The sequence below is a fragment of the Homalodisca vitripennis genome, chromosome 8 (genome assembly GCF_021130785.1).
Source record: "Homalodisca vitripennis isolate AUS2020 chromosome 8, UT_GWSS_2.1, whole genome shotgun sequence".
In the NCBI taxonomy this organism is placed as follows: domain Eukaryota; kingdom Metazoa; phylum Arthropoda; class Insecta; order Hemiptera; family Cicadellidae; genus Homalodisca; species Homalodisca vitripennis.
This window is the reverse complement of record NC_060214.1, coordinates 25,161,873-25,174,610: the sequence shown is the minus strand read 5'-3', so window position 1 is coordinate 25,174,610 and position 12,738 is coordinate 25,161,873. Positions and strand designations below refer to the sequence as shown.

General features: G+C 31.5%; 1 protein-coding gene across 2 annotated transcripts in view; it reads left to right on the top strand.

Annotated features, from left to right (window-relative positions):
• LOC124367439 (secretin receptor-like) overlaps positions 1-12,738 on the top strand; it is a 71,752-nt gene that overhangs the window by 53,432 nt on the left and 5,582 nt on the right. The window contains exons 9-12 of one of the 2 annotated variants that reach the window (XM_046824251.1): positions 1,103-1,262; positions 1,562-1,692; positions 6,513-6,598; positions 9,661-9,802. In XM_046824251.1, the coding sequence (XP_046680207.1) occupies positions 1,103-1,262; positions 1,562-1,692; positions 6,513-6,598; positions 9,661-9,802 (519 nt within the window). Of the gene's footprint in view, positions 1-1,102; positions 1,263-1,561; positions 1,693-6,512; positions 6,605-9,660; positions 9,803-12,738 lie in introns of both variants that reach the window. The other variant, XM_046824250.1, reaches the window with a different exon arrangement.

Below are 12,738 nucleotides of genomic sequence, written 5' to 3'. Positions count from 1 at the left end.
AGGTCTAATGGAAAACATAAAAGCTATGGATAGTTATCATACAGCCATAGTGCGTAATTCCTCTTATAATCAAAGATCGGTGCTGACAGATCTTTTAGTTCTTGAAGGAAACAGGATTTATTCGGACATATGCCATCGATGAGTGAAACAAAAAAATCAGTAACACTACGATTCGAGATCTGCAATATGATCTCTGATTCGGTTAAATAACTAACCTAATACATAATTACAAATTTGGTTACAATAGCAATAAAAAATAATAAAAAAGACCTATTCCTGTCCCCTTCCTTTTTATTTCCGCCATCTTGTTTCTTTCTGCCGTGACGATTGCATTTGCTATAGGCCTCTGGTCAGTCGTAGTTGGTTGGTAGACGAATTCAGAAGTATTTTGGCCTGTATTCTGTAGTTCAATTTTAATAATTAGTGTTGTGTATACTTTTTTTATTAAGTGCATGTTTTAGAGTTATTGAAGTTGACACACAACATAGTGGTTGTGATTCCTGACTTAGGTGTGCCACAACGCTTTGGTATGAGCTGTTTATTTTAACCTAGTTTTTAATAAATTATGTATTAGGTTAGTTATTTACCTGAAGAAGATTGCAGATCTCGAAACGTAGTTTTACTGATTTTTTTTTATTTCACTTAACGATGGCAAAATTAATGTCAGGAAAAATCATGTTTCCTTCACAATTCTTCCATCGTCAAAAATAAACTTCAAATTATAGTTCTTAGTTATAAAAGCTTAAAATGCACTTGTATTTCATGTACAACAATAGGATGCAAACGATTTCAAACTGGAATTTTTCATTCGAAAAAGGAAAAAAATATAATTTCGTATTATAAAAATATATATATATATATTATCTTTGGTAAATGCGTTAAAACATAATGCAATATCTTTTTACCTTTTAGTGTACAAATGTTTCTTCTTTAAGTCCAACAAAGAATTAATCATCAAAACTAACTCCAGTATTTCAGTTCCAGTTTAGCTGACAGCGTAATTTGAGTACTGGCAAAACTTCGTCATGTCCAACTAATCCTTGATGCTGATGGAAAGTTCTCCTATTTCACTGAAGTAGTTTTTGTTTTGATTTGATTCTAGTTCAGCTGGCAGTGTAAGCTGATAGTGAGTCTTTGGCAATACTTCATCATGGCCAACTACTCCTGGATCCTAATGGAAGGGCTTTATCTCCATAACCTCATTTTCTTCTCCGTCTTCTCCGACACATCATCTATAGCACTGTACGTTGTCCTTGGCTGGGGTAAGTGGATTATTTAGATATTCATGTTCATCTTGTTTTAAAATATCCTTCAATTTCCAATCATAAAATAAAATTCTAAAATCTAAATAAAAATCCTCTAAGCTATGGCGTTCATAAGGTATAATTCTGTAAAGTCTTAAAGTGGAAAAGTCCCTAAATATTGCTCAACTATAAATTAATATACATTTTGTCTACCAAAATCTCACTACTATCATGTTGGAGTACAATTCAATTGAACATAAAGGTGATTTATTGATTTCACGATAAATGTAACTCAACATCAAAAAATGTTTTTACAGGTCTACCCCTCTTTTTCGTGGTGCCATGGGTGTTTGTTAGAGCCTTGCTTGAGGATACACTCTGCTGGACCACCAATGAGAATTCCTACTACTTTCAGCTGATCAAAGGCCCCACCACTGCCTCCATACTGGTAAAAAAATATTTTATAACCACATTCTGAGTATATTTATAACCTAAATTGTGCTTTATTTGAACATATGTAGCGAAATTGAAAATCTAGTCTATCCCTTAGATGAATAACTAATCTAACATATTACTGTAATCAAATGATTAAACCAACCATATCAAAGCGTTAACATATTTATAAATCCCAAGACAGAAAAAGCAAGTGTCTCAACCGATAGCATACTATTGCTAAAACATACACTTAGCACGTTCACGACGATGTGTACCCCATAGCGTACACGCGATTTTTCACAACTGTCACCGTGTACTCGATTGGAGACAGACCGGGCTTTTTTAAAGAGCATTGTGCGCCCGATGAGTTACACGTTGCTATGCATTTCATTATTGCGTTTTTATCGTTTGCCTGTCTTGGCGGTTTGTTAAATTTGATCCTGCGCTTAAATAAATACCTCAGACTATCGTGTACCCCGTACCCCTTGGAGTACACGAAGAAAAATTTAAAAGGCATAATGAAATGATTGTTTTTTTGCAAAATTACGAAACCTACCTCTCTCATTGTTTTTATACGTTCGAAGTAAAAATAAAACTAATTACAGCTTTTTGCCATTATTTTTTAATAATGTGACGGTAAATAAAAACGTCCGGCAAAACGCTGAGAACGTGAACGCATTTCAAAATAACACTAACTGATATAAACTGAACATAAATACAAGCCACAACAGGTCATCTCAGAATAGCCAAAAATAGGCAATCTATCATTGGCCAGTGGTAAATGGTGGAACACCTTTATGTTTCAGTTTAGTTTATATTATTTTAGTGTTGGTATTATTAAAGCACCTTTTATGGATTGTGTTTCCAAGAAACCGACACTCATCATGTTGGTTATTATTCCTCATTTATGTGTGTACAAACACTTTAGTAGCCTACTCAATTTATTGAAGTGAAAACTTCTTTAGGCGCGTTGAGCGTTTTGGTAGAGGGTAAAAATCCTCGGTTCGCGTCACCGACATGCTAATGATACTAACCTGCATGAAAAAGTCAGTCTCGCTGTGTTTTTGATTATCCGTAGACTTGGCCGCGGACTACTAAACTGCATGAAAAAGTCAGTCTCGCTGTGTTAAAACTGTCCCGGCGGAGTATGAAAACAGACTGCGAAAATCAGTGACCTTTACGGCTTCCTCTCGCGATTTAAAAGTGAAGCCAATGTCGTACAATTCTGTAAGATGTGTCAAATTAAAGCTCTTAATATTGGCAATCTATTGGTTACATTTTTAAATATTAAAAAAATTTCGAAATAATTTTGATTATTGTTTACATTTTACATAGCGTTTACAATGACAAGAAAAAAATAGTAAGCGAGGATTTTTTTTTTGTTTTTGGTCAGACAAAATTTGTCAGCGAGAAAGTTGTGTGAAAATAGATGAATATTTTTTTTTGTAATTTATCATTTTTTTATTGGAAGTTTAGTTTAGCCTGTAGTAGCGTATGAAGTGATGAGTGAACGTTTCTGCCGGAACTGTAGTTGGCGCATTGGCTCACTGATACCGTATTAACACAATAAATTAGTTTATTGTGCAATAAAAATACCTTTACGAAAGAACCAAGTTAATTTAATTAATTTATTAGTTTTAAAAAATATTGTGGGTTTAATTGTTATTGCAATTATATACTTTATCCGTAGCAATAACTGTATTATTTACAACGGTGTTCAACTCACTGTTGTTCACTCGGTGTTTACTCACTTGTATTCTATGTTTAACTAACTATTAATATTGAGCAATTACAACATATTTTTATACAGATAAATGAATAATGAAAACAACGAATATATTTTTAAACATTTTTAATATTTGTACGAATATTTGTATTTAAAATTTAGCATTATTCATTTTAATTATGTTTTTAATATTTAACCTCTTCATCATGAAATGAGTATTATTACGGTATAAGATCTATCTTAATAGCGTGGTAAATAGATTTCTAGTTATTTGATAATATTTTTTCGTGGATTTTAAAATTGGAAAATTAAAAACGCGTCGCATTTACAATTACAGATGTACTGCTACTATAACGTATTGTTAATTACTCTCAACTTAATAGTTCCGTTTTCACTTCTATCGGCAGTCCCACGACTGCTACTGTTTTTTTTTTTATATAATTTATGATCAGTGAAGATTATTCAAAGGCGTAGGAATTAGATTGCAGGTTTAAAAAAGCTATATGATTTTGTTTTTATCACTAGCATGGAAAATGTTTGGAAAATATCGCTCAGTTGGGTGTTATAGTATGAATAATTGATTTAATATGTTTTATATTTGTATGTAAATATTAGGCACTATGAAATAATATGTCATTTTAAATTTCGTATGATTAGTTCTTTTTTCAACTTTAAATCCACTCCTTCTATATTTATAGAAGTCCCCACAGTACATAGTGTATAATAGGGCAATACTAATTAGGTAAATGGGTTTCCCACAGAGTAATGAGAGTAATAATATAAATATACCCACGAAATATTTCCCAAACGTGCTGTGTTTAAACCACAACTAAATCTTATACAGGCAGATTTGTTGCTCCATAGAGACTAAACCACTCTAATGATGATATCTTTTATACAATTCTCTGGTGCTTTGGTCTTTAGTTTATACGTTTAAGCGGGTTTATGGTCTCTGAGAGGCTATAATATTATATTTATGTAATTCATAACTATGTTCTGTTTATAAAAAGTATTTTGGGAATTATTCCTTTAGCCCACTACACCGAGTATCTAAAAGATTTAATTTCCTACATATCTGCTTTTTGGGTATTTCTCCTTTAATGAAACGTGCATAAAACACACCCATATATTTTAATTTATACATCAGAACAAAATTTCAGAGAAACGTAGCATGTTCTACAGCTAAAGCACACACACACACACACACACACACACACACACACACACACACACACACACACACACACATATATATATATATATATATCGATAGATATAGAATTGTTTAAAATCAATGGTGAATTATTTTTACTATTATTTGATTAAGGTTTGATTAAGGTTATTGATGATGGATGGTTTGAAAGTACAGCAGGATTTCGGATATTTGCTATTTTTTTATGTTACAAAAGTCATATTACATGTTTGAGGATTGTATCCTCTTCGTCAAGTGGGTGAGGTATTAATACATGCAAAAATAAAGAACATAAAGAAGAAAAGGGTTCAAAAATACCCAAACGATGCTTGGAGTCCAGTCTAGGCATTGTCACTTCACAGTAGGCAAGTCCCGAGCACACATCACAAGTAAGGGTGGTCACAATAACACATCACACTACACACAGGCTACAGTGGGATACTAACAATAATGTCGATATCGGTTCTTACTGCTCGTTAATAACTTGTCTTTTTTATTAAATTTATTATTCAAGGTGATAAATTAGGAATTGGAGCAGACATACATTTCAGTCACCTTGTTTCTAATATAACGATCTCTATTTATTTTTGACCAATGTTCAGTTATCAGTGCTTGATTACCGCGAATAGACGTATTGTCTTCTGTATTCTTTACTTCATTACAATTAATTAGTTCTTTCACTAAGTTCAAGTCAAGTCATAGAGAGATAATTTTTATGAAGTTGGTACACAACATGTTTGTTATAAATTAGATTTATACATATCAAAACTTTTGTTTCTTTTAAGAGATTTTAGTTGTTATTAGTTTATTTATCCTACTAATGAATTGATCACATTGTATATTACAAAATTTAGTTTTACTGGCTGAATGTTTGGTCACCTAACTATAGAAAATGCCGAAAAAATCATTTAGCCTTACAATCCATACAGTGTCTAAAAATAACTTTTAACAGTGCAGAGTTATTTATGAAAATGGCGTAAATATAGGCCTTCCTTTGTGCTTCTTCACCCGTGTTGTATTTAATGGGCTGAACGCCATCTGCTAACAAGGTATATAGCTGAATGAGTTGGCAGGAATAGAATTTACTTGCCTTGCATTGGCTCTTCAGTAATGGCATCTACTAGGATAATATCAAGATTACGTATAACTCTAACACTTGTATCAGCTGTAACGGATTCTCTTTAAAAATTATGTTGCACAGACCAGTGTACAATATATTTTCATTGAGTAATGATTTGGATTAAATTGACTAAAACATTTCAGTTGATAATAAGTTAATTAATAACTGTCATTGAACACATTATTAATAGTAATTTATTAATCGTGTATGGCATCACAGCACAAAATCCGCGTATAATTTAGATACTAATAATCACATTTCCGAATCCTTAATTCACTTTATCTTGGTGAGTATTTAAAGAATACATGTAGATTCGTAGGTCCCAGAAACCTACTTCAGTCAAAAATCGTTTATCTAGTTCAGGTCTATATAGTATTTGCTGTTCTATAGTTGATTTTATCTCTTTTCTCTAACTAAAAAAATGTATAGACCCAAGTAGATCTGAGAAACCTATTTCGATAAATAAGCGTCTACCTTCGGTTCTGCTTATCTGCTTCCGGTCTAAGGTTTTTAGTGAAAAGTCTCAACTTCCGGTTGTGCCTTACCAATACCATAGCTAGTTTGGTGCTTTGCTTTTGATTAAACCAAAGTGCGATGAAACCCACATAAACATATCGTCTCTCCCCACCACATGTACACGTGCAATAAAGATCTTTTTAGTCTATTTGATTAAAAAATCTGTTAGTGATTTATATAATATACTCCTTAAAAGTAAATACATGTTCAAAATTTATCTCCGAATTGTGAGTAACAACAAAATAATATTCCAATTTCAACAACATTTTACTATTACAGGTGAACCTAATCCTCTTCATCAACATAGTGAGGGTGCTTATGTCCAAACTGCAAGCTTCTATCTGCGAGGAGACCAGGAGATTCAGGTACAGGTGAGAATGGTCCAATAGCAACACCCTGACCAGTTCCTTTCGTTGGTCCTTTGTTGAGCATATATCTTAATGATGTCTATCAACTTAGTAATGAGGTAGCTATTTTAGTGTGCTACTCTCTTTGCGAGTAGAACAGATGAGTCAGTTCCTTCCTTTTGTTCTGTTATTAGAGTTACATTCGGTATTTAAGTCCTAATATCTAACAACTTACAAATTATGTATCAGTATTAAGCAAGGTTTTCTATCTACGAATTGAACAGAAGACTCAGGTAGAGATAAGAATAGTCCAGTAACCCTTCACTGATCAGTCCCTTTCGTTGGTACTCTTGTTAGAACTGAACGTCCTATTTAAATTAAAATTATATCTATCAACTTAGTGATTATTTAACTATCTAGTGTTTCTTTATCTGCGAGGAGGTCAGGACACTCGTCAATGACCCATTACTACGAACTTTTCTTTCGTTAAGGTATAGTAAAGGATTTATAATTCATAGTTTAATCATTAAAATTGTCATGAAACTGCAAACTCTAGTAGCCGAGCAAATTTGCACTGTACAAGCAAACAGCCTGTTTTTTTCTTAAAATTTATAGAGAAAAACTTTCCTACACATATTTACAGTTAGCCAGGCTTGTTTTGGAGAACATCGAAATAGGAAAACTTACAGAGAGTTAAAATGTTAAGTTTTTCTCATAATTAATATTTCCTGACTTTATGCACTTAAATAGTCATACTGATAAATAAAGTTATATCATTGCCAGAGAATTAAACAACCTGAGTGAAAGCCCATTATGTTGATTTTCTGTATCTAGTTAGCTGACACTGATTTAAATTTATTTACAAGTCTCATAATTGGTTTTAGAAAGTAAGGCAAAGAAAAATATATAATTTTTCTGAACATCAGCAATGTTAAGTAACAACTTTTGTATTATTTTTGTTCCAAACAAGCTATTCATGTTTCTCAGTCTCGAGCCACTAAACCATTCACTATGCTGTGACATTTAACAATATGACATCATTATTTATAACTTTTGCGTTGACCTGAACTAGTAAAAAAGTTACCAGTTGTGATTTAAGAAAATGGAAAAATATTATAAATAAGCCCTTTATGGCTTTAACAGTATATGATATATTTCTTAAATTATACAATTATATTTTCGAGAAACTAATGATTAAGGTGTATGTGATAGTGCACCACTTTTTTCATTTAAGTATTTAAACAATCATAATGAAAGTATGACTTTAATTTTTTTATATTTGTTTCCACATACTTTATGCATGTAGACTTATAGTTAAGTACTCAAATCTGCATAAGGTGGAGGCTTTCCGCACTATCTGTTCCCTTGTCCGATTTTATTGCGATAACACACTTAAAATGAGATGAAAAGTTCAGTAGTGTACCACGAAATACTGCAACATCATAGAAGATGTTCAGCTACTCTTGGACACCGATAGCAGTGTGTTAAGAAGCAAAGGGAGATATCATCATAATAAAACTTTTTCTCCTTTAGTGAAGCTAAAATGGTTTCATCAAGATCTTTAGCTTTCAAAGAAATTGATTAAATTACATTTTAAAAGAAACATAAATTAAAGTTAAAACATACAGTGGTTGGCAATTCGCCTTTTTATTTCCGGTTAGTTCTGTAACAGAGAAAAGCACTGAAGCAAATCCATTATGTTTTGGTTGAAGTTACCAGACTATATAGCACGAAGCACTATAAGTAACTGAGGTAGCATAAAGCACGTCAGATTATACTGCTGCAACATACTTTACTGACCTAATTTGTACATATCAGTTCCATATCTTTCATGTCATAGGTACCAATCAATCCCCAACTTATATATTGAAATGTGGTGATAATTTTATTTATGATAATACTTAAAACAAAATTATATATAATTTGTATACATGGTAATAACCTGATTTAATTGTTAATGAACATTGACTCACAAAATTTACGATTAGATTTGAGTTGTATTTGACCGTTTTCGTAACATATATGTTTAAATGAGCAAACTAACATACCATCGGAAGGTCAAATACCTGTCAAACACCTCTTAATATTTATTACATTTATATACGTGGCAATAGCCTCATTCAATAGATGTACTTAGCTTAACCATCCGTTCCAGTGTAAAAACAGGGTGTTAGTTAATTACTTTAAACCATTTAAACTGGTGACACTATATAAATATATTTAGAGGCTAGACAAGAATTTAAAATTACATAACTGTAAAAAAAAGGAGTATTTAGCTCAACATTTACATAAAATTAAAAAAAGAATGAATTATTACCTTTAAACATGCTAAATTTTAAATTAAGTATATTATAATCAAATTAAGTTATCTTTTATCGCAGTTGATAAACAGTAATAATAAAAACACCAAGATCTCTGGTGCAATTATTGTTTATAAGATGATGATTGCTATTGGAAATATACCCGACTAATGGAATTTCATTCAATACCAATAAAAGTTTATTAAAACACACTTATAAGCTTAAAAAATCTTTAATACCGAATAAAACCTAACCGTTCGGCCCTAATGTCGTTTGTACGCCTATTATGATTGGTAAAATTAATTATCTGTAGCCTACTTTTTTAATATATGACTCTTGAGAGATTGATTTATTCCTTTACATCGAAGTTAAAAAAACTATTTCTTATCAGTGATTAAAGCACTATTTTATATCGCCATATTTGTATTATTTACTATTCTTATAAGCAGTTTTAGGGAGCCAACTCTTATGTCACAAAATATCTTTTAAACAGCCTTTCTATAAAATATACATTTTGAAAATGTTGTTACATTTAGTTACACTTATTTGTTTATTAAATCCTATATAGAGTAATATTATATTGTGTTTTACTAATTGCCAAACACTCTTTATATTGTACAAACCTATTCCAATGAGTTCTTTTAAATAACTCATTTGCTGTTGTTGAAATCTAGCACTACTTCAAGCCATTTCAACCTTACCTAACCAAAATATGTCTATCCTATTCCCTTTGACTACTTGTCTGTTGCCATGGCAACCACTACAGTCCACCCTGTACAGGAGGTGGGCTAAATCAACGCTGGTGCTGGTGCCGCTGTTTGGTGTCCACTATGTCGTGTTCCTCACCATTTCCTACCTGGGCATCAAAGGCAAGGTGGAGCTTATTTGGCTCTTCATTGACCAGCTGTTCGCCTCCTTCCAGGTAACATGTCATCAGCTACGCTACTTTAAAGATCTTATTAATATTACTTCTAATAAAAAAATATGAAAAGGTCGAGTACCTTTAAGGCTGTCACAAATTAAATATTTCTATAGAGTTAAGGCCAAGATACGATTTTGTAAACAAATGTAAAATAAATGTTTATATATACATAAAATCAGATACCAGCTTATTTCAACTTTGTATATGTTCTAGGTATCATCTAAAACATTTTTAACATCATAAAATTTATTTAGTTCACATTGAAAAAATGCTGTTACTTATTTAAAGGCTTGATGTTATTTCGGTGATGCTGTAGGTATGATCAAATAACATATAAAACCATACACGCAGTAGTATATGATTGAAACGGTAAACTTTAGAAATAACACATTATTCTTAACAATAAATAAGTGACAACTTGGAAGTGAACAATAATGAAAACATACACAAAAATTACAATATCAGATTATCGAAAAGCTAAACAACCTGCAATAAAGAAGCTATTTGTAACAATGACTGATCAGATTGTTTGAGGTTCAGCCAATCAACGTAAAGTCCGTCCCTTTACATTGCCTTTATAAGCGGGTGTACTTCACTGGCCATGCCAGTTTTGGTTTAACAACTGTTGTCTGAAGATCGAGCCTAATGGAAGAGCGGAAAAAATTAAATACTTTAATATTGTTTGCAATGTTTTACAAGGTAAATACGCATGTTGCAATAATGATATTGGCCAAGTAATATCAGTCAGTACCTGTGTTATAAATACTTAAAACATTTTGTCTTGATTTTTCTAATACAGAATGTTTAAACCTATAGTCAATTACTTAAATTATTGTTAGAAAAATGAAATATTTGAGATTTTCAGTCTTTATACATCTCATGAAGTTTGCTACAAAAACTGTTTAAGTTTTTTTAGAACATTTCGATGCGTAAAACGAAAAAAGTTTTACTACACATATTTATTCGCATAGCTTTTACTATACTCATATATTATTAATTAATTGATATTCTTTATTTCTCCAAAAATATTCATCGGTTTTAGTGTGTTATTAATATATCTTTTAATTTTAAGAGAATCCTGCTAACTTGAAGTCTTATCTAATCTATTAAACTAATACTGTTTTTACCATCACTGAATTTGAATCTGAATCCCTCTTATTAAATCTTAAAAGGTAGTCATTAGACTATTCTATTCGCAGTCAGTGGTTCTCCAGTTAAAAACGTAGATTGATATCTAAATGTGTTTTTTAAGTAGTGATTATCACGAGTAATTGTTATTTGTTTGTACTTTGCATCTTATCCACAATTTATTACTACATTCCTTGAATTAAAATCACTTATTTCAGCTTCTTTGATAATAGTAACTGTCTATATTAATATCCAAATGTAATAATATGTGAATTTCTCCCCAACACTTCCTTGTTTATGTTCCCATCACATATCATGATTGTACGCGTTTAGTGAACAATTTAAATATAACATTCTTCAAAAAGGTCCTTAAAAACTTTTTTCCTCTCTGTAAAAATAACTATTAAAATTTAAGCATTGCAAAAAGAGAATATTAAAAGCGTGGCACATATATTGTTTACGGCGATATGTATAGAAAATCTTAAATTAAGTATGGGATAGCCTCAAAGGTATTATAAATCCCAATAAAAAGAGAAATAATTTTGATCTTTTGCTACAATAATTTTGATTACACGCTTTTAAAACACTATTTAGTTATTCTTGTAAGAAAGGGAAATCTTTCAAAAGTTCCAATGAGGTATAGCTTTTTAAAACATATTTGAATAAATCAGTCTTATATTAAGCAATAGGATGTATTTGCAGTGAAAAAAGTAATGGGATTCATTTGACTTGTAAAAGTTTATCTTAAGTAATTCTCATAAGCGAAGAAAATAAAGGATATGCAAAGTGATCGATCGTAAGTCTTGTAACAGTATGAATATCAGTGATAAGTTGTTCTGAAAATATATCTATGATCGCTCTATTCTTACGTAATGTCACCTTATTTTGTAACGCTATATATGCTGTACATTTTGATGAGACGGTCAATCATTATACAAGCTAGAGGTCACGTTATGAGATCAAATCTAACATTTTCAGTCGATCTTTTTTATTTTCCGTCTGATAACATCTTATCTTCTAATTATGCATTTATAGTAATATTTCTTTATAAAACGACTTGTAAATGTATTGAGTTATGATATGATGAGGTGGTGGGGAAGTCGGCCCAGTTGTAAAATGTTAGTTTTAAATAACAGCTTAACAGTATAAATAATAGTTCATGTTCTTAGTTGATTTTATTATTTATTTTTTCTTTGCATAAATAATAACTTTTTTTAAAGTTTTATTCCACGATAAATAACAACGCCAAAAACACATTCATATGAACGTTCTAGTGAATGTTACTTTTATAACCCAAGGAATAAGTCTGATACGGACGCTGATTCTGAGCATCGTGAAGAAGACCCAACCACAGATCGAGCCATGTAGAATCCGTGCAAACTGTTCGGGAAGTTACTCTGAGCGATGCCCTTACGTTTCCTGGAAATTTTCAGCAGAAGAACCATTCCACACTTTAATTACCTGGCTTAAATTCATCTCAAGACGCATGAACCAGTAGAAATAGTTATTAGCTTGTAAGAGAACCAACTGAGAAAATCCTTTACGTTCCACAATTCCCGGCACTCCCGTTGTAAACCCTCCCACTCAGACTACATCTTTTAGTATTTTTGACCGAATGTATTGTTTCAAATAACAAAATTATAGTCTTTTTTGATCACTTATCATTGCAATTTGGCGAGTCTTATTCAGTTACAACAATTTCAGATATGTTCTTTACGCGTGGACCCTCCTCAGGAGTGCTAGAGGGTGTAACCTCTAGCGGGTTATTTACATAATATAGATTTCGTTGTCCAACGTAGTGTTAACTT